Below are 21,960 nucleotides of genomic sequence, written 5' to 3' on the forward strand. Positions count from 1 at the left end.
GCTCCTCCATGCAACTCTCTACCTGTGGGCTGATCGATTGGAGACAACCCTGTCTCTTGGGAGAAGCCAGACTTGAAGAGGAACAACAGTTAGGTTGGTGCTTGGTAGTAGTTAGTCATGTGACTTTGATTTTGAAACTGGTAGTTAATCTATGACTTTGATTTCTGAAACTGCTTTGTTTGGATCCTATCAAATGGGTCCTCTCCTTAATCATTTTGGGTACGGACTTGCCTAGATATTAACATTTTTTGCTTTCGTTTGATGACGATGATATTTGTTGGAGTCTCCCCTGTTTTGTCCCTTTCTCTTTGGATTCTTCTTCCCCTTCTCCTCACATTTCTCTGGGGCTGTCAAAGCAAAAGCCTCAAAGATCTCTCTCTCTCTCTCTCTCTCTTCCCTGTATCTTCCGAATATGGTAAGCTTTGGTCCTCAGAATTTTTCAGCTTGAACTCAGATTCTGCTATCTGTCTCTGCAGATATTTCCTAAAAATTAGACCCTGAATCTTTAATTATTTTCTTGGTCTGCCATTTTTTTGAATAGGATAAGATTTAAAGTTAGAAAAGACATGTTTGTGCTGAATTTTCTCTCTCTCTCTCTCTCTCTCTCTCTCTCTCTCTCTCTCTCTCTCTGTGATACCTTTGTCCCTTTTAATTTAATTCCATTCATGGCTTGCTGTGATTTGCTCCATGTTTGGCCACTAAACAGGTCAACAGATAAAAGAGTCTAATGGGTTTTCCTTTTGCAGGATTTTGCCAATTTTCCGTCACTGGTTTCTCTGTCAATTGAGACTGAAAGGATCTATTTCAGTGGGCTGAAGATGTATTTGGTGGTGAGTAAAGGAGGTGCCATAGGATGCATGTTGCTTTCTCTCTTCTTCCTAGGCACTTGGCCTGCTATTATGACTCTCTTAGAGAGAAGAGGTCGGCTTCCTCAGCATACTTACTTGGATTACTCCATCACAAATCTCTTAGCTGCTGTCATCATAGCTTTCACCTTTGGTCAGATTGGACCCAGCACACCAAGCATGCCGAATTTCATAACTCAGCTTTCTCAGGCAAGTATTTCCTGTTAAATATTGTCTTTCATTTATATCTTTCCCTGTTCATCAAATATTATTCAATTTTGGGTCAATTTGATTCCCTTCTTATATTGATCAAAGCCTGGATTCTCAGAGTGGAATGTAGTAAACTGATATCTGTTAGTTGCAGATTAAAAGTTCTGATTTTTTTCTTCTTGAATATTTCAATCAATTAAGGAAAAGGAGAGGGAGGGCAACCCCAGGGGGTAGCACGGTTGGTGAGTAACGAATTTAGTACGAGTCACAAACTCGGACGTCCTACGTTCGACTCTCACCAAATACACTTTGGGCCACTCACACGGGGTGTTTAGTGCTTTTCACTGCTTTCAATGAAAGTTGATTGTTTCTCATTCAATCCCAGTGTGACCCAATCTATGCGATTGTAGGGCCTAGTCAGGCCGAATCGGCCTAGATACCCGTTGGTTAATAAAATAAAAAAAAAAAACAGAGAGGGAGGGGAGGGTTCTTGTTCCATGCCATTTTTGACTATTTAATGGTAAGTAATTAAAGTGAAAAGAGAAGATAGTTATTTGGGAAATATTTGGGGAAAATGGGTATCTTCTGTAACACTACAAGAAGGGAAGTGGATTATTTCACTCTCACTTTTTGACCCATATTTTTTATTCATGATGTTGAATATATTGAGGGTAGTTATAGGAATTTCACGAACAAAGAGGATTATACCAAATCCCTACATGGACTCTCCTCCCCTTCCTCTCCTCCTCTATTTATAGGTCTCCCAGCCACACCTTCACCGACCCCAGTGCATAGGCCTCCCACTGCAACTCTCTCTCTCACTCTGCAGCACCCATTTCCAGCCACCTGTTGCGCCCCTTGCCCCACCCCTGCCCCAAACTCCACACAAGTATAATCCTCCGAAACCTTCATTCGCTTTGAGACAACCCGTAAAAGCCCGGGTAGTGGCAAGAGTTTCAAGGCCTGAATTCACACAGACCCTAATGGAGATTTGTTCACTGAACATGGAGAGAAAAAATCCAACTGAGAATTCCGATTCATGATGCCGGAATCTGCAAGAGATTTGGGGATTCCGCTGGGGAGAGGAGGAATTTGAATCTTCTGCTGTGATCCAAATAGAACCATTCGTCTATGAGGTTTGGAGAACTTGTTAATTTTATCATCGTTGAGAGCATCAACAAGACCAAGCCCAATCTAGTTTCTTCCATGGATGCTTGTTCTCCAGACTGGGTTCTGGGGATTTGGTACTGCTACTGTCGGAAAAAGTGGGGGTTCCAGGACCAGAGAATGGTTTAATGTTAAAAATTGATGTTGGCCTCACCGCTGAATCCGTCTCAGAAAAACCCTTTGCAGCAAAACCTGTAAACGGCCTTGGAGAAGTGAAGAAAGATGAAGCAAGCCTGATGTATCTGTTCATGGGAGATTGAGCTCGTGGAGTGCTTAGTGCTCTAAGGTCCAGAAAAGTTTTGGTCGGGACTAGGGAGAGAGCGATGAGTCTTAGCCTAGTTGTGAGCAGCCGAGGGCGCGAGGAGGGGAGAGACAGAGGGGTTAATTTGCAATGCTACCCCACCACCTTGACTCACCATGATGATTTCAAGAGGGTAAATAAAAATATAGTGAAGTGAACTACTTGACTCTTCACAGTGACATGTAAAAGGTAATCTAACATCTCATGTTCAGATATCAGATAGAGAACAATGGAAAATTGCAGTTGAAATACTCATTTCAGTCCAAAATAAAATAATTTGTTGTATCTGTTAAACGAAGAGTGAGTTGTAACTTATAACTTTCAGCTTCCATTGCTGATTTTCTTCTCCTTGAGGTACTCCCTCTGTCTCTCATTCTTCTGTTTATTTAGGTATAAATCAGTAATAATGTCATAATTATTTTCCTTCTCTTATATTGATCTGTTTTCAACTACCCCCTTAATCATATTGCTTTGCCCCTCTGTTCTTTGGTGACTGGTAACTGTGCAACTGATTTGACTTCAAAATCTATCATTACCAATTCAAGCCAATCGCTTTGCCACTGAAAAATCTCATTTTCCCCATGCAGGATCTTATGATTCCTATTTATTTTATTAATCTTGTCTCTTCAACCTGCTTTAAAGATTATAGTGTCGTTCTTGATGTAGGAGAACTGGCCCTCTGTTTTGTTCGCAATGGCAGGTGGGATAGTTCTCAGCCTTGGGAACCTTTCTACACAGTATGCTTGGGCTCTTGTTGGTCTGTCAGTGACAGAGGTAATTGCGTCAAGCATAACTGTTGTGATAGGTATATTCACTTGAACCATCTTATGTTGTTTGTAGATCTTTGGAATTAATGTAGCTGTTTTAACACTCTCTGAATAACTTATTGGATTTGTTGTAGCTAAGAATCATCTGTCCTTATCATGGTTATGACAGGCACAACTTTAAATTACTTGTTAGACAACCGAATCAATAATGCTGCAGTTCTTTTTCCGGGGGTTGGATGCTTCCTCATCGCAGTTCTCCTGGCATCTGCAGTTCACTCATCCAATGCGTCCGATAATAGAGCAAAGCTTTGTAAAATTTCAGAATACAAGGATGAAACAGTGTAATTTGAAGCATTTTGTAAATATTTTGAAGTTTTTCTCTTGGAATGCAATTTTATTATGAAGTTTGATTGCATTGCTACTATACTTTGTTATCCAATCATAACCATAGAACTGAATCTACAAAACTTCACCTTTCATCAGAGCCATAGAAGTTTCAGAGTCACAAGAATCTGTCAAGAAAATAGGTAAGTTTCTTGAGCTTTTCCTACTTGATGTCCTCAGATACTGATGCTAAACAGATCTTGACTTGCACATTTTCTAAAAAATAAATGAAATAGGGGACTTGGAGGATGGAGGTGTTCGTGTAGATAAGGCTAAAGCTGGGACTGCAAACTTTCTCATAGAGCTTGAAAACAGAAGATCAATCAAGGTTGGTGGTTCCACTACATTGACCATTGTTTCTTATTAATACGATCGATCAATTTGGGTCTGTAAACATGACCAATTAGTTAGATGTACATGTGTAATTTCCACTTTTCTGTGATCATTCTTTCATTAGATACTTCTTCATAATACTTACATGTTCTGTTTTTGTTGGGAGTTTAGTCCCACACCGGCTACTAATTAGCCTACAGCCCCCTTTTGGAGTTTAGTCTTACACCTGGCAGTCTCTCCACCCACCAATTCAAACTTTTGGGATGGAAACTTTACAGTTCATGTGCCTATTAAGGCATCTATGTAAACTCTTTGATGTTCAACTAAAGTACAATCATGCTTATCCTCTGTTTTCTCTTTTACACCAGTGAGACTGCTGATTATCTTTAAATGATTGACAGGTTTTTGGAAAGAGTACCATGATTGGTTTGTGCCTACCATTCTTTAGTGGGGTTTGCTTCTCCCTCTTCTCACCAGCATTCAATTTGGCAACAAACGACCAGTGGCATACATTGAAAGCAGGGGTTCCTCATTTGGTTGTATACACTGCTTTTTTCTACTTCTCAATCTCTTGCTTCATCATTGCCATCATTCTAAATGTCAGCTTCCTGTACCATCCGGTACTCAATCTACCCAGAACTTCGTTTAAGGCTTATCTAAATGATTGGAAAGGTAGACAATGGGCCCTCTTGGCTGGACTTTTATGTGGGTTTGGGAATGGTTTACAATTTATGGGAGGTCAAGCTGCAGGATATGCCGCAGCTGATGCTGTGCAGGTTAGTATACAGTTTGTAATTGTAGATATGCTTCATAACAATGATTCTTTATCCATGAAAAAATGGATAGCTCTTTATATATGCGGTCTCAATCCAACACGCGAGCACACATGATCATAAATCTGGACTATGAAATTACTAGGAAAAAGATTATATAATCCCTTGCAGAGGGAAAACATATACGTAGTTGGGACAAGGCTGCGCTTGTTGTTATTGTTTGATAACATATATCCATGTTTATTATGGGGAGGGCTACTTTGGTTGCAGAGCACACAAATCAACAGTTTGGGGTTTGGGGGTTGGGGGTTGGGGGTTGGGGGGGGGGGGGATGGTGGAGCAGAAAACTTCTCCGTAACATATACATAGGTTAAAAGTGGAATAACCTAAGGCTATGTTTGGTTGTAAGGGGAATAAAAGGGAAGGGAAGTGGAATTTTTATACTTAGAAAAAGAAATATATGTAATCATTACCCATGTGACTTTAACATTAACTTCAAATCTTTCCATATTTGGTTATGAAATTTCAGTTTACTTTGCAGCCAAAACCCTTTGCTATAATATGTAAAATAAAAATTACATGTAAAATACATCATTACTAAATATGGTTAAAAAAATTAATTATTTTATATAATCATGTGTGTAATGACTATAAACATTTCTTTTTTAAGTATGACAATTTCACTTCCCTTCCCTTTAAATTTCCATTGCAACCAAACGGAGCCTAAGGAAACACATATGTAGCAAATGAAAATTAGGGAATTTCTCGGTCCGCTCCGAATCGCCTGTTTACCTGTATGTGACATTGTGTGTGTATGTATTTTTTGTTGCATATGAACTTATTTTCTTTGTTAACAGTGAAGTTACACCTTTTATTTGTTTGTGTTTATACCAGGCACTTCCTCTTGTGAGCACCTTTTGGGGTATACTTTTGTTTGGAGAATACCGGATGTCATCTAGAAAAACATACATATTTCTGGTAAGCATGATAGTCATGTTTATCGTGGCTGTAGGTGTGCTCATGGCATCATCTGGGACGCGGACGAATTGAAACTGTGAGCCCTAGAATCCTAGTACTATACCATGTCAATGTATAGAAATCATGCATCATAGAAATACAAAGTGCTGCAGTGAATGGCTGCTTCAGATCAAGAAGAAAAGAAAATTGTTCATGAAGGTTTACAGAAGGAAAGTTGTAATGTCAAATCCGATTAATGTTCCATTCTAAGCAGAAATGTATTTACACTACATTAAATGAATTATTAACTATTTGTTTTCCTTCAGTCAGGCATTTTGGATACATTTGCATCTTTTCATTCCCTCCCTACTTGGGGTTCTGTAAATATACTTGAAGCTTTGAAACACCAACATAAGGGTGCACAACAATGAGGGGTTCCTCCAGTCCATCCAATCCATATTTGTTGGGTTAAAACTTCTGGCATCAAATACTTAAAAGGGCATACATAGCCAGCTTACATTGGAGTACCTGTGCCGCAGGCTGGCCTATTCGAAATTGGACACATATGAGGCCTTCATGTTTCTCCCAGACTTCCAGTACTGGAGTTCATGTGATTCAGATGATCCTATTAAGTGTTCTAATTAACCAACTAGTCTCAGAATATGAGAGAAAGAAAGAGGGTTGATGCAATTCTGAATCATGTACATTACAAAACTCAGTCCTTTCACGCCTGAAGCAATACTATTTCAACGACAACCTAATAAAATAATCCCAGTTGTCACGGTTTCATAGGGAAAAAAATCCTCTGTTTTTCTCATCCCTGTTTTTCCTTGTTGTGCTACCTGCAGAACACGACACGTGGACAACTTTAAGACCAACGCACCGGATGTAATAATCCTCACCCAACCTTGACCGTTGGTCTTAAAGTTGTCCACGTGTCATGTTCTGCAGGTAGCAAAACAAGGAAAAACAGTGATGAGAAAAACAGAAGATTTTCATCCGTTTCATAGGGGGCAACCTTTTTAGGGTCAAATCTATAGACCGGTGGCTCTGGGTACTTTTTTCAAGCACGTGGTACCTATTTGATGACATCCCTAAACATGACTTAAGCTTTCAATTTATCACCAGTCGGTTGATTTGAGTCTTGGTATGCCCATTATCACTCATTAATCATGTAAAAGCGCTGCTTACCTGAGAGCATCGGGATTACGTCCACCCCTGTGTCTGCCTTCCCGCATTCAAACAGGGAACACTGGATGAAAATCCTCTGTTTTTCTCATCCCTGTTTTTTCTTGTTTTGCTACATGCAGAACACGACACGTGGACAACTTGAAGATCAACGGTCAAGGTTGGGTGAGGATTATTACATCCGGTGCGTTGGTCTTAAAGTTGTCCACGTGTCGTGTTCTGCATGTAGCAAAACAAGGAAAAACAGGGATGAGAAAAACAGAGGATTTTTTTTTCCGGGAACACTTGCCCTAAAGAATATTACGGTAGGGGTACCTAAAATTCATAGAGTTACACCTAGGGTACCCAAGGCTTGAACTTGTATGTCTGAGATGCCTCACGTTTCAACGGTTATATTCCAATTTTACCCATTTCTACTTCACCGATCTGATGTCCCTTCTCCCTCTCTCCATTATCACACTGAGCCAACGGCGAGTTGATGACGACAGACACTGAGATGCTGACTTTCCGGCCATGGAGTTGAATTGAGAAGTACAACGGCTTGTGGTTGTCTACGTGCAGTGGGGAAGGAGAGGGTTTGAGATCAGGGGTGGGGGGCGGGCCGACGGAGAGAGAGGGAGGGCTGCTGGGTTCCCCGGTGGGGGAGGAGAAGGGATATGAAAGGGGTGCGGGAGCGAAGGGTGGAGGAGGTGATGTCGAGGGCAGGGGAGAGAGGGCCATGTCTCTGCAAAGATGCATATGAGAGAATAAGACCCCCAACCTCACCTCTTCCCTTCTCACTTCTCAGATAAACCCCCCCATTAAAAGGGGTTACATTCCAAGAGCACAGGAACTACAGTACAGCCAAGGCCTATGGCCTGCTAGCCGAAAGAACTCCTAACAAACTCGATCCCCTCCAAACCTGCAGCACCCCTTTGAGAATCAACCCAAACCACCCTTGAAGGAACCCAGACCAGAAACACAACAGCCCCCACCTCCATTGCCACAGGTAGGGAGATGAAGAAAGTCCTCCAAAGAGGAATCCATCATCGACTGTACCTCTTTCTGCCATGGATGAACTCTCATGCCCCCCCTCCGGCGTGTGCTGAAGATGCTCCCGCGCGCTGGTGTTGCCTGCGCCAGATACCCTGCGGTTGACTGGCCTTCTAATCTTAGGACTTTTCCCATATAGTAATAGCGTAAGTCAATTGCAATAACAATAATTGGTGATGGTGATGTGCCTTCCATAACTGGCCATGTAGTGAACTGTCAGTATATCTTGGGGATTCCAATTTCCAAAAAGTCGGCATGTGGCAGGCTACAGTTGAAAAAGCCAGATTAGATTCCATATAAACAATTGTCTTTCCTTAAACTCCCAGTAAGTCAAAAACTCCATTAAAATATTCAACATGAGCTTTCTTTTGCCAATAAATAAGAGCTCCTCGTCTATGCAACTTCTTTCCTGGGAGAGCCAATAAGTTAGAGACAACCCTCCTGTCTCTTGGGAAGGAGAGGCCAGAGTAGAGAAGGACGGCAAGGTTTGTTCTTCGTACTAAATCTAGTTCTACTTTAATTTGTTTGGATCCCAAATGGGTCATCCATAATGATTTTGTGTATTGGTTGGCCAAGAGAGTTACTTTATGCTTTCGTTTGATGATGATGGTTCTGTTGCACAGTTTCCCCTGTTTCTGTCCCATTCTCTTTAGTTTCTTCTCCTCCCCACATTTCTCCAACGCGTCATAGATTGCTGTTGCGTGTTTCTCATGATATCGTAAGTTAAGAAGCTTTGTTATTATTAGTATTCTCCTTTCCCCTTTTTTTGGATCTCTCTCTCTCTCTCTCTTCTTTGAATCTTTCGAATATGGTGAGCTTTAGTCCTCAGAATTTGTTAGCTTGAACTCAGATTCTGCTCTCTAGAGATATTTCTAAAAAAAGCTTCCTTGATTCGATTCCCTTGAACTAGTAATTATGTGGCTTTTCTCAATTTAGAACTAAAACGCTTTTGAGTTTCTATTAGACTGATGATGGTTCCCGACATTTAGAGTCTAGTTTATTTTGGCTTTCTTCATATATATTTTTTGTTGAATAGGGTGAGATTTAAAGTTCGAAAGGAAATACTTGGGCTGAAGTTAGAAGCCCTTTTCTTTATTTCTCTCTCTCTCTCTGATCCTTTTGTTCTTTTTAATTTCATTCATGGCCTGCTGTGATCTGCTCCATGTTTGGACACTAAGCAGGTCAACGAGTAGAGTCTAAATGGCTTTTCCTTTTGCAGGACTTTGCTGATTTTCCTTCCCTTGTTTCTCTTTCAATCGAGACTGAGAGGATCTATTCCAGTGGGCTCAAGATGTATTTGGTGGAGAGTAAGGGTGGTGCCATATTCTGCATGTTGCTTTCTCTCTTCTTCCTAGGCACTTGGCCTGCTATTCTGACTCTTTTAGAGAGAAGGGGTCGGCTTCCTCAGCATACTTACTTGGATTACTCCATCACTAATCTCTTAGCTGCTGTCATCATTGCTCTCACCTTTGGTCAGATCGGTGCCAGCAAACCAGACGAGCCAAATTTCATAACTCAGCTGTCTCAGGCAAGTTTTTCCTGTTTAATGGATTTTATTTATCTTTTCTTGTTCATCAAACGTTGTTCAATTTTGGTTGAATGTCCGGGTTGTTCTTCTTCGATATCTCATTCAATTAACGAAAAGGAGAGAAGGGAAAATTCTTCTTCCATGCCCATTTTCATTATTTTAAGGCATAACTTTGATTCAAGACAAAATCTTTGAAACTTGGGCTTTCTCCCTTGCATATCTTAAAATTTGGTGGTGAACTTAGAGAAAATTAGTCAACTGTACAATATATTGAAATTGCTAAAATTAAAAGTTGTAAGGAAAAATCAACAGAATTTTTAAAATTTAAAACTTGAACATGATATCCTTCCACAAGGTAATCTAACATCTCATATTCAGATATCAGTTATAGGACAGTGGAACTTACTGTTGAAATACTCATTTAAAATTCAAATAAATAATTTGTGGTGTTAAAATATGTTATACGACAGGGGAATGTACCTACTGTATTACGTTTGCTTTATTATAGTTGGGTTGTAATTTTTTCCTTTATCTGAGTTGTACTCTAATTAGCAATTCCTACTTAGACTACAACTCTTTGTTTTGATTGATTATAAATGAGATATAGAGACAAACACACTGAACCTATCATGGGTTTGGATCTCTTTTCTTCTCCCATTGCTCTATCTTCTCTTCTTCTTCAGATTCTGGTTTCTATTTTTAGGTTCTGTCACATATTGTATCTGTTAAAGGAAGAGTGAATTGTAACTTTCATCTTTCATTGTGATTTTCTTCTCCTTAAGGTACTCCTTCTGTCTCCCATTATGCTGTTCATTTAGTTATATAACAGTAGTAATGTCATATTATTACCCATCTCTTATATTGACTTGTTCTTGGGTGACCGATAACTGTGCAACTGATGTGACTTAAAAGTTTATCATTGCCAATTCAAGCCAATTGTATTTTCCCCATGCAGTATTTTATCATTCTTATTTATTTTATTTATCTCTTCAACATGCTCTAAAGATTATAGTGTCCTTGATGTAGGACAACTGGCCCTCTGTTTTGTTCGCAATGGCAGGTGGGGTAGTTCTCAGCCTTGGGAACCTTTCTACGCAGTATGCTTGGGCTTTTGTTGGCTTGTCAGTGACAGAGGTTGTCACGTCAAGCTTAACTGTTGTAATAGGTATATTCACTTGAACCATATTATGTTGTTTGTAGATGTTTGGAATCAATGTAGGTGTTTTAACACACTGTAAATGACTTATTTAGATTTGTTGTAGCTAAGACACATCTATCCTTGTCTTTCTTATGACAGGCACAACTTTAAATTACTTCTTAGACGACCGAATCAATAATGCTAAAATTCTTTTTCCGGGGGTTGGATGCTTCCTCATCGCAGTTATCCTGGGATCTGCAGTTCACTCCTCCAATGCATCCGATAATAGAGCAAAGCTGTCTACACTTTCAGAAAGTTACAAAGATGGAACAGGGTATATTCTTGTCATATGTGTTGGAATTTCAAGCATGTTGTTTATTTTGAATTTTTTCGCATGGAAGTCAATTTCATTATGAAGTTTGATGCACTGCCCCTATATCTTGTTATCCAATCATAACCAAAGAACTGATGTACGAAAGTTTACCTTTCATCAGAACCATAGAAATTTCAGAGTTGCAAGAATCTGTCCAGAAAAAAGGTAATTTTCTGGGGCTTTGGTGCTTTCCTATTTGATGTCCTCAGATATCAGTGCTAAACAGATCTTGACACACTTTCTGAAAAATAAACGAAATAGGGGACTTGGAAGGTGGAAGTGTTCGTGTAGATAAAGCAAAATCTGGGACTGCAAACTTTCTCATAGAACTTGAAAACAGAAGATCAATCAAGGTTGGTGGTTCCACTACATTGACCATTGTTTCTTACTGATACAATCAATCAATTTGGTTCTGTAAACATGAGAAATTAGTTAGATGTGCATGTGTAGTTTCCTCTCATCTATGATCATTAATTCATTAGATACTTCTCCATATATTGGTAATATGGTATACTAACATGTTCTGTGTCTAGCAAGACACCTATGTGAACTCATTGACGTTCTACTAAAGTATAATCCTGCATTATCCTCCATTTTCTATTTGACATCAGTGAGACTCTTCTGATGATTATCTTAAAATGACAGGTTTTTGGAAAGAGTACTGCGATTGGTTTGGGCCTAACTTTTTTTGCTGGAGCTTGCTTCTCCCTCTTCTCACCTGCATTCAATTTGGCGACGAATGACCAGTGGCATACATTGGAAGCAGGGGTTCCCCATTTGGTTGTATACACTGCATTTTTCTACTTCTCAGTGTCTTGTTTCGTCCTTGCCATCATTCTAAATATCAGCTTCCTGTACTACCCGGTACTCAATTTACCGAGAACGTCATTTAAGGCTTATCTGAATGATTGGAATGGTAGACCATGGGCCTTCTTGGCTGGACTTCTCTGTGGGTTTGGGAATGGTTTACAATTCATGGGAGGTCAAGCTGCAGGATATGCCGCAGCTGATGCTGTGCAGGTTAGTATACAGTTTGTGTATGTAGATATGCTTCATAACAATGATTCTTTGTCCCTGAAAAAAATGTATAGTTATTTATATATGCAGTCAATCCAACATGGGAGGACTCTTGACCATAAATCTGGACTATCAAATTACTAGGAAAAATATCATATAATCTTTTGCAGAGAGAAATCATTTATCACACAAATTCAGCTCACCAGCCAAACAGAATAAGGCCTTGCTGACCATGGATACTTTACACATCTTTGATAACATATTTCCATGTTTATCAAGGGAGGGGTACTTTGGTCGTGGGGCACACAAATCAACGGTTGGGGGTGGGTGGAGGATATTTCAGACACTTCATCCAATAGGGAGGGGGGAGTTTGGCCATCGATTCCTCCTGACCACGTCTGGACGGTAAAGCAGAAAAACATTCTCCATTCTTATTAGCAAATACTTACATATGTAGGTTAAAACTTAAGTAACTAAGGAAACACATATAGGTCAATGAAAGTTTGGGAATTTCTCAACTGCCTTCGAATCGCTTGTTTACTTGTATGTAATATTGTGTGTGTGTGTGTGTGTACTTTTTGTTGTATATGAACTTATTTTCTTTGTTACACTGAAGTTACACCTTTTATTTATTTTTTTCAATAATATCAGGCACTTCCTCTTGTGAGCACCTTTTGGGGTATACTTTTCTTTGGAGAATACCGGAAGTCATCCAAGAAAACATACATATTACTGGTGAGCATGCTATTCATGTTTATTGTGGCTGTAGGTGTGCTCATGGCATCATCTGGGCATCGGAAGAATTGATAATGTGAGACCCAGAATCCTAGTTTAGTCCACATCAATGTATAGAAACCACACATCATATAAATGCAAAGCAATTGCTGCAGCGAATGGCTGCTTCATATCAAGAAACACAAAATGTTCATCAAGGTTTATTGAAGTAAAGTTGTAATGTCAAATTTGGTTAGTGTTCCATTCAAGGCATGAATGTATTTACACTACTTTAAATGAATTAATAACAAGATTTTTCTTTTCAGTCAGGTATTTTCGAAACATTTGCAGGTTTTCGTTCCCTCCCTAGTTGGGTTTCTATAAATATACAAAGCCAACTGTTTCAATGATCTTATTTGTTATGTTACAGAAAGGTCATATGCATTTGTTAAGAGTTACAATCTTGGATATGATCACCATTTGAGACTTAAATGATTGCATTTGGGAAGTCAATAAAACTTACAGCTATAGTTATTTATGGTCCTATGATCCTCTACAGATCTTAACAAGCAGAAACATGTGGAAAGCTAGGATCATGTTATGACTTGCATACTAAAAGGTTCCACATAAAACTCAGTCCTTTCACACCTAAAGCAATACCATTGCAACTATCAACAACAACCTAAACAATCTCAGTGAAGGTTTCCCATTATTGGTGGGCACTCTTTGAGTCAAATCTCTAGACTGGTGCCTCTGGGTATGTCATTTCATCTTCCAAGTGCTAGCTCCGTTGATATCATTTTGTCTAAATCACTTTCTCATACTAGAGTCGTCTTAGACTTCTAAACTTCCCATTTTGTTACCCAATAGGTGTGTAAAACAATGATGAGTGAGAGTACTTAAATAGTCTGTGGGGTCTAATTTTTAACTTTGGGTGCTATATTTAGTCTCTTATATCATAGTTGAAAAATCAGGTTTTCTCATTCGACTTGTCTCTCAGAAAAACTTGGTGACTCAAACCTGGTCAAACCTAGTCAGGATGAGTCAAGATTTAACAACCGATCAATAAGTAACATTCCATTCACCATTGATAATCAGTTCATTGACCCTATCAAACCTCTCCCACCTTCCCCACCCCCAGACCTCTTTCATTGCAAATAAATGGAATTCTAAGTTACTTCAATGTGAGGTATCCATGGATCCTCTTTAATAGAAATGGTAGAACCAGTTCCCAGTACTATATTATACATTAGCTTCCTAATGAGGAATTACTTCATAAACACTCTTCCAACAACTGACCCTCTCTTTTTTACTGTAGGCCCCCCTAAGTAAGTCCATATTAGAAAAATATTCCCCTTTCAAATTTCAATCTAGCCCATAGCTTATCTGGATTTATCATTATCTCCAAACAAGTTTAATAAATAAATAAGAGCCTTATTATACTCCAACTCTCCATTTTTTTCTTTCTTATTTTGCTGTCTATATTGTCTGTATTTCATCTAATGCTGTCCTTCTATCAATATACCTACATCAATGCTCAGATCAAACTGAATTTTCAGGTCAATAATACTAGACCCGACCCAACCCAACCCAACCCGACCCGAACAATTCCTCCTCCTTTAAATAATTGGCCTCCCAATAATCCCATTTCCAAACCCACTTTTTGGCACACAATCTGGACCAGAGTGCCAAACCCATCCATGATAAAGGACCCGTTTCCTTTCTTCTTTGGTTCTTTATCTTAACTCCCAAGAAAATGACCAAGTGGTACGGGACAGAGAGTTCTCGACCTATGGTGTCATCTTTTAAATTTGTGATGTGGGCCCCACCGTACAGCTAAGCATCCCATCCGCGCGGTTGCCAAATTCCCCCTTCTGTTTTTCCGAAAAAAAAAACGCAGGTTTCGACGTTGATAATTTGACTGATTAAGTAATACTTTAAGTATTTAAAAAAAAAAAAGGGGGAAAAATGACGGTCTATGCAGATGTATCATCTTACAAATAGGTTATGTGGACCATTGTGCTCAGATTAAGGGGACGAAATGACGACCCTGCCTTTCTGAAATACAAAATATTCCCCATATTTATGCCCTTGTACATTTCTTATTGGGCCAGTCTTGGTGCAGGGGTCACGCAATTAGGTGGCATTCTTCTTCCATGCTCCTGTTATATATACTTACACATGGGGCAAGCTGTGAAAAGATGTCCTTGCACCCGACAATCAGCCCCATTGTGTATGGTGTGGGAGAAAGTAAGTGGATAGGGTTCAAAAAAAAAAAAAAAATTGAGAGGCAATGTGGACCGATGTCCAGACACAAAAACGGGTGGAATAACCGCCTTGCCCTCATGAAATGTGAAAATCTCACCCCTATGGATGTTTCCATACACGCTCCCATTACCTCACTACCCTATTGATTATCTAATATTAATTCTCCTATAGTCGCTAGCTCACTCTGAACCCTAAACTCTTAGTTCCATCCATACACAAGCATCCCCTTCTCTCTAACAACAACAAGTGGTAAACTACTTGTCCTCTAACAAGCAAGTAAGCCAACTACCTTATCTGCATTGCTGCAAGGGCCATGCTGCATTTAGGGAATCCTCTCTCAAAAAGAAAGGTGAAAGAATACTACCCATAGTGACGTTCGTACATACCAACACGCATGGGTAGCACAATCTTTTCGCACTTGCTATGTCTAAGACTCTAAGCATAGATACAAGCAAGCAATAGTAAGGGCAATATTTTCTGTCTGAGAAGCCCCTATATGCATGCCCCTAGGAGGGGCACAATGGTCATTACACATCTCCGTGTATGTGGCATCGAAAGAACCAATCGGCTTCTCTTATGTGTTTTAATCTATGAAGGGTAGGAAGGTCATATTTCAGTGGAGAGGAGAGACAGAGATATAGATGGATACAGGTACGTATGTGTGGGACCTACAGTCCCTCACAGAAAACGTGGTATTCAGATATTTCGGACATAGGCCTGTACAGGTGGAAGAGCCGTTCAACTTTTCCATGGAGTCCGAGTTGGAGTTACAAGAGTCCCCACCTAGCTCTCGTCGCTTTTGGAAAGGGCCCTACACGCCTACTCTCTCAGTTTACTCTTTCCTTTCCATCCTTTACAGTGCCGCTTGTTCTCCTCTCGCATTGCAGTGTACTCGAGCGAAAAACATGAGAGAATCGAAGAAGGTGAACATGGTAAAAGAATCCATTAAATTAATTAATATTAAGAACCCTAGTTTCATACTCTCATGTACAATGCTTTCGCCATTTTTTTATTAATTTCTGCAACTTTTCTACTTCATTTTATCATTGTTTAATGGTTTTAGTACTTCTCTGTTGTGTTTCGTAATCTGTAGTGCTATTTTTTTATGGTTTTGGGAACTGTTCATCAACTAGTTAGTGGAACTTTGATTTCTGTACTGAGATTATAAAATAGTTCTGTTTGTCTCGTTGTTGTTACTTTGCCTCCTTTTTTTTTTTGTTTTTGTATGCTTATGTGAGATGGTTTTGATCTTGTTTTGTTATTTATATGTAATTTTTTTTTCTTTAATCTGTTCTTCTTATTTTTCGTTTTTGGTGAAGTATCGGATTCTTATCTGCTCGTTTTGTTTTGATTTAATCATCTCATTTACAGTTCTTCTCGTCGTTTGCTTTCTATTCTTGTTATGGCTATATAATATAATGCTGCCGATATGATGATGAGGGCTTGAAGCTTTGTTTATTTTATAATTTCACCGTTCATGATTCTTCTGTGATAGCAAGCGTCTTCTGAGGTCGCTTTTCTATTCCTCTTCCCTGCCCTTTTCTTTTGCTGCTATTTTGTGAGCTGCAATGTTGATGTATATATGTTCTGATTTTTGTTTTGTTTGGTTTTTTCCCCTTTGAATTTTTCTCCTTTGTTACTGTACAAAATATTGCTGGGGCTGTTTATCTTTTTCTCTCTGTAGTCTAGGGTAACATCACTTGAACCTTACTCATTCTCGTGTTACTATTTTTTGGACTGCATATGTGGGTTCGATATGCCTCTTACTCTTTTATGGCTAGCCATGTTGTTTTTGGCGAGAAATAGTTTTTAGGTTTTGGATGTTAAGAGGGACCTGTGTGGTTAACTTTGAATTGACTCTTTGTTAAGATTCATCATGGTGAGATGGTTGGTTACCAGTGTTGATGCTTTAGGTTTTAAGCAATTTGGATGTTGAATGCTTGTTGGGATATTCTTGGTTTATTCAACATGCTTATTGTATTTTCCTGTTGCCAAACTCTTTTAACTACGTCGAGTGATTTTGTATAGTTTTACTGTCTAGCTTGATCTGACAGAGTTGAACTTGTAAACATGATATGCCTTTCTTTTAGTTTGACGTGGTGTATTAGTTTAGGGCTTTGTAGTCCACGATATTTTTCTGAATTGGTGTCAGCAAGTGGAAGGAATCATTAAATGGATGTGGTTTTGATGATGCAATGATGTGGTGGAACTCTCTACGTCATAGCCATTCTTGATGCTAGCTCAATTTAGTAACCTAATCTCTTCAGCAGACTGATATACTAGCTGCTTGAAAAATTGATATTCAATTTTTTTTCCTAATTAACAAGTGATTCAGACCTTCATTGCTTCACAAATCTTTTCAGGAGTAGCGCTCGCATTCTCTCTATAGTAATTAATCATAGCAGCCTCTCTGCCTTGGGTTTCCTTATCCACCAACTGATGTTGAATATAGATTCAAGAAATTTATTGCAGTTTCAGTCTGGATTTTCCAAGGCTCAGTTTTATTCATTCCATAGAAAGGAGGCCTCCTTCTTTTGGTACACCTCAAAGTTGACAGAGATTCAGTTATGCAGCTTTTCAGTTTTGGTGGCTACTGGTACTTATTGGACAGTGTGGCATACATCATGTTCAGAGTTTATCAACTTGTCGTAGGAACCTGACACAGCATTATTTTTTCTTTTAAAATTAGGCATTGGATCAAGTATTAATGCCTAATATTTCTTGTCACATGGATATATTTCGATTCTCTTTGATGCTGTATGGTTGCAGTTGTCTTCCACTAGAGAAGAACCCTTCATGTTATTCCCAGTTCACCTAATTCAAATTTTATTGGTTAATCTCATATTGGTCTTAACCAAATTCAAAAAAGGACAAAGGTTGATTAATGAAGGACAAAGGTTGATTAATGATTTGGAGAGGAAAGTTGTTGTAGGCTGGTGCACTGGAGTACTGAAACCAATGTTGAAGGAGGTGAAAGACCATAGTTGTCATGGTCCCTAGACCCAAGGCATTGAAGGGGCTGTGGACACAAGGGAACACCAATGAGGCATCCAAGGTGCCCGCCTAGGCTTTCCGGCACCTTGAAAACTATGGCAAATACCATAACTATGCCTGAGACAGACTAATGTCCATTTTTGGGTTCTTGAAAGGATATGAATGGAATGATACATAAAGTTAGAAAAAAACAGAAAAAAAACCCTTTGGGCTATAGCAGGTTGCAGTCTTGGGCCCAATTTTTTTGAACTTCCTCTCTTTATCTTTTTGGTGAAATCTTTATGAAGGAAGTAGATGATGGGATATTCGATGATGTGCAGCATGATGAAACCTATATGACAAGGAATTATTTGTTTTGCTTCTTCTGAGACTCAATCCTTGAGGAAATCAATTAGTCGATTCTCCTTTTTGTCAAGCTGGATGATTACATACTCCACAATTATCATAACAATTATGTATGGCACATGTTCTGTATTATTTTCTCATGGGCCATAGCTTGTGGGTCATTCTAGTTTCTACACTTAGGTGCCCTGTACTTCAACTTGAATCCTTTCCACTTTAACTATCAGGGAAAAAGCAGAAAGAGAATACAATTTTTTTAAATGGAAGGAGATTGTGATACCATAGACTGAGGAGATCTGATGACATTGTCAAAATATTAGGATTTTGAGACGTTAAATGGGGAAAGGAATTCAAGAATGGTAAGCTAAATGATTGTAATACATATTTGGAAATGATAGCGGAGAAAATGGCAGAAAGCACAAATATTTGCTCTGAGACTACACTTATATGAAATCAGAATGCTGTTGGTGGTGCCCTTCTTGTTTGGTTCCAATTATTGAGTCCTATTCAAAACTGATTGGTTTTGTCTAGTTATGAACTCACTTTGGATTCTGGAATTTCATGTGGAAAGTTTTACTTGTTTCCATTAAGCTACAATTAGGTTAATCAAAGGGGTGGTGCTTAAATGGAGAGTTGCTAACATGATCTGTTTTCTGCAGGAGAATAAATTCTGTGACATATGCGGAGTAAGTGGCTACAGAGAATCACTTGCAGCTTGCTTTCGGTGCAAACGAGCATGCGAACATATGTATGTCCACCTCTGTGTACTTGAGCTAATTTTTCGTAGTTTTTGTTGTTCAATCTCCTTAATTGCTGTGACAATATGACTTCCGATTATCATATTAACAGAAATGAAACTGTGTTTCTGTTGGAGTTATTCTTGTAAGGTATTTAAGGCATTAATATGTATTATTAAATATATGGAAATATATGTTTATAGGATGGGTATTTTATTCATTATCTTCCCTTTGAAAGAAGATGATAAGAAAAAGAGGGCAAGTCTCTGTCGCTCCTTACGATTCCTCCATTCCTCCTCTGCTACTTCTTCTCCTTCTTCTCCTCTTTCATTTTCTTGTTTGCTTTTCTTTGCAACTTTTTGTCACCTTTCAGTTTCATATTCAATTTCTTCGCAAGTCATTGGATACTAATGCCAGAAGTTTTCAATTCTTAAATATGACCTGCTTTTGCTCCTACTTGTGACCCCCATGCATAGCATAAAGGAGTTGGTAGCTACCCTATCTGGGTCCTGTCTGACCGATATCTGTATTTTAAGCCAGTTAAGTTAGTCATTTTCTCTTTGCAGTTGGGAAAAAGGAGATAAAGAAAAGTTGCATCTAAAAGTAGACTTGTTGGTTATGGATTAGAGGTCATTATTTTGGCTTGTCTGTGTGTGGGTAGTGGGATCTTGAACTATTAGTCAATCAGTTGGATTAAGGCTTTGATGAGCATTCCTAACCTGTAGTGGGCTGCCTATGCTTTCATCTCCTCTATTTATCTGATGCACTAACCTATGTGTTCCTATTGAATTAATTGTATTACCCAAATTAGTTTACAGATTTTATTTTTCTGTTGCCTTTTTCAGCTACTGTATGAGAACAAACCTCAAATGTGTTCCAGAAATTTGGTATTGTGAAGCATGCAGACTACAGAAAAAGAGTAATTCAGAAGCCAGAAGGGATCCAGCGAAAATAAGCTCTCCTTGGCAGAAGTCTATAGCACCTGTTCTCAGAAATAGTCATTTGAAAGGAGTTGAAACTGGAAAAGTAAAGTGTATTTCTCCTGAAGAGGCAATTATGTTGACATCTGGGACCAAAAGAAAAGCAGTGATTTGTTCAACTTCACAGTCTGGTCCAACAGATAGCATGACTTCTACGTACAGGAGGAGGAATCCCCCTGTGTCAACATCTCATCTTTCAAAGTGTTTTGTGCAGAAGCAGAATGCAAATCCAAAGAAAATAGCTGTTCGAACCCAACCACCACATGGTGATAGAATTCCAGATGACAAGCCAAGCCTGGGAGAGAAGTTGAAGCTGTCTAAAGTAGAGGGTATATACACCATAATGCTATTTTTTTCATAGATTTGTTTATCATAGGTGAGTCTTATGGGCAATAGGTCTCTCATATGTGGTTTGCTTAGGAAGGGAGGCTTCTGCAAAAGTTTTTTTTTTTGGGGCGAATTTCTGCAAAAATTTATTCTTTACCACCCTTTGAATCCCTAACCACAAGAAACTCAGGCATTACAAGTACAGTAATATATACAATATGACCTCTTTGTACCATAAATTTTCAGCTTTTATTTTTTCCTTAAAGTAGGCTAGGAAAAATGGAAAAAGAAACCTTCCATAAATTAAAATCTCGCACAAATAGTGCTATTGTTGTGGAAAGAAGAAAAGGACAAGCAAAATAAAGCAATCTTAATGCCAGTAGAGGGCATATGTTGGGAAGCCAATTTTTGGATGGGTTGCAAACTCCATGGATTGGTCATGTGTCAAATTTGAGTCCCATCTCAACCATATAAACTCACCACTTACTGTGCTTTTGCTCTTTTATTTTCAGTGGTTAACTATAACTGCTAAAGTTGAGTTTTCAGCCAGTTCTCAATGCTTTCCACATGGGGAATTTGGATTGGGCTAAAACTTACATAATGCTAGAGATGATATAGACCAAACGATAGTTGTTAAGGTGCCTAGGTGACCCAACGCATTGGAGGGCCGCCTAAGTGCTTACGCGACAAGGTGCTAGCCTAGGCACCCTTTTTTTTTTTTTTTTAATATTTATTTATTTCCATGCATCCATTATATATATTATAGCAATAATATAATTATGCTACAGCATCAGCAACAACAATACAGATTGAATCTATCTATGCACTAATTTGCCACTATATCTTGCAACGTCATTATGTTAGAGAAACAACATTATTTAGAGGGGGGATAACGTAAGTAAACAAGAAAAGGAGAACAGAAGAAGTGAACTAGTGAAGTTTGATTTCTTTCTTAATTAATTAACTTATTTTTGGGTACTAAATGATCCCATGCTTATCACCTATTCCGAAACTTGTACACAAGCCAATAAAAATGTTAGAAACAATATTATTTAGAGGGATAAAACATAAGTAGAAAAGAATCGACTACCTAGGGACCTAGCATTCCAAGGCGGAGCCTAGTTAAGTTAGAATAAGGCGCGCAACCACCCAGCACTTGGAAACCCGCCTGGATGCCCGAAAACTATGGACCAAATGTGTGCTATCAAGCAAACCTTTGCTGGATGATGACAAAATTATCAAAGATTGGCATTCCTTATTTTGATTTCTATGATACAATGTATGTACAGTTCCTTGATGTTGGTGAAGTAATTCTTGAATCCTTGCCTTGGAATAAAAAGGATATATATTGGTGTGAGCTGTGATCTGATCCATTATGGTAGAATGAAACTGTATTTATTGATCATTACATATAATTCAATTAAGATATTATAGGAAACTATCGTTCCTTCTATTCTCATTTCAGAATTGAAAGATTTTTTATTGGATGAGTTTAAATAAAAAGAAGGATTTTTTAGTTTATCTTATTTGTTTTATTTTCCCCTATCTTATATTAATAACTCAGGAGAGGGATAGGTACGCCGCC

The 21,960-nt window shown here is 38.7% G+C and overlaps 3 protein-coding genes across 21 annotated transcripts in view; all 3 read left to right on the forward strand.

Annotated features, from left to right (window-relative positions):
* The first annotated feature begins 321 nt into the window (after positions 1–321).
* LOC122077080 (ureide permease 1-like) lies at positions 322–6,062 on the forward strand. Of its 7 annotated transcripts, none has more exons than XM_042642857.1 (8): positions 322–415; positions 747–1,055; positions 3,190–3,328; positions 3,430–3,631; positions 3,774–3,817; positions 3,911–4,002; positions 4,409–4,783; positions 5,675–6,062. In XM_042642857.1, exons 1-8 carry the CDS (start codon positions 413–415, stop codon positions 5,828–5,830), a joined length of 1,320 nt encoding a protein of 439 aa, XP_042498791.1. In that variant the 5' UTR covers positions 322–412; the 3' UTR covers positions 5,831–6,062. The 7 variants fall into 7 exon arrangements, with proteins under 7 accessions (XP_042498791.1, XP_042498794.1, XP_042498792.1 ...); XM_042642860.1 differs by having other exon boundaries at positions 3,190–3,297; XM_042642858.1 differs by having other exon boundaries at positions 323–415; positions 3,460–3,631.
* Positions 6,063–7,560: 1,498 nt separating this feature from the next.
* On the forward strand, positions 7,561–13,052 carry LOC122075878 (ureide permease 2-like). 8 transcript variants are annotated; one of them, XM_042641077.1, is made up of 8 exons: positions 7,561–8,103; positions 9,177–9,485; positions 10,512–10,650; positions 10,783–10,957; positions 11,118–11,161; positions 11,258–11,349; positions 11,642–12,016; positions 12,665–13,052. In XM_042641077.1, the coding sequence occupies exons 2-8, from the start codon at positions 9,249–9,251 to the stop codon at positions 12,818–12,820; spliced, it is 1,218 nt and encodes a 405-aa protein (XP_042497011.1). In that variant the 5' UTR covers positions 7,561–8,103; positions 9,177–9,248; the 3' UTR covers positions 12,821–13,052. The 8 variants fall into 8 exon arrangements, with proteins under 8 accessions (XP_042497011.1, XP_042497014.1, XP_042497010.1 ...); XM_042641080.1 differs by lacking the exon at positions 7,561–8,103 and adding an exon at positions 8,126–8,282; XM_042641076.1 differs by lacking the exon at positions 7,561–8,103 and adding an exon at positions 8,289–8,442.
* Positions 13,053–15,632: 2,580 nt separating this feature from the next.
* LOC122075876 overlaps positions 15,633–21,960 on the forward strand; it is a 24,088-nt gene continuing 17,760 nt past the window's right edge. For 3 of the 6 annotated variants that reach the window (XM_042641068.1, XM_042641071.1, XM_042641070.1), the window contains exons 1-3: positions 15,633–15,927; positions 18,991–19,079; positions 19,914–20,377. In XM_042641068.1, the coding sequence (XP_042497002.1) occupies positions 15,637–15,927; positions 18,991–19,079; positions 19,914–20,377 (844 nt within the window). In that variant the 5' untranslated portion in view covers positions 15,633–15,636. Of the gene's footprint in view, positions 15,928–15,967; positions 17,592–18,990; positions 19,080–19,913; positions 20,378–21,960 lie in introns of those variants that run through there. The other 3 variants (XM_042641073.1, XM_042641069.1, XM_042641072.1) reach the window with 3 other exon arrangements.

Source organism: Macadamia integrifolia, chromosome 4, assembly GCF_013358625.1.
Source record: "Macadamia integrifolia cultivar HAES 741 chromosome 4, SCU_Mint_v3, whole genome shotgun sequence".
NCBI lineage: Eukaryota > Viridiplantae > Streptophyta > Magnoliopsida > Proteales > Proteaceae > Macadamia > Macadamia integrifolia.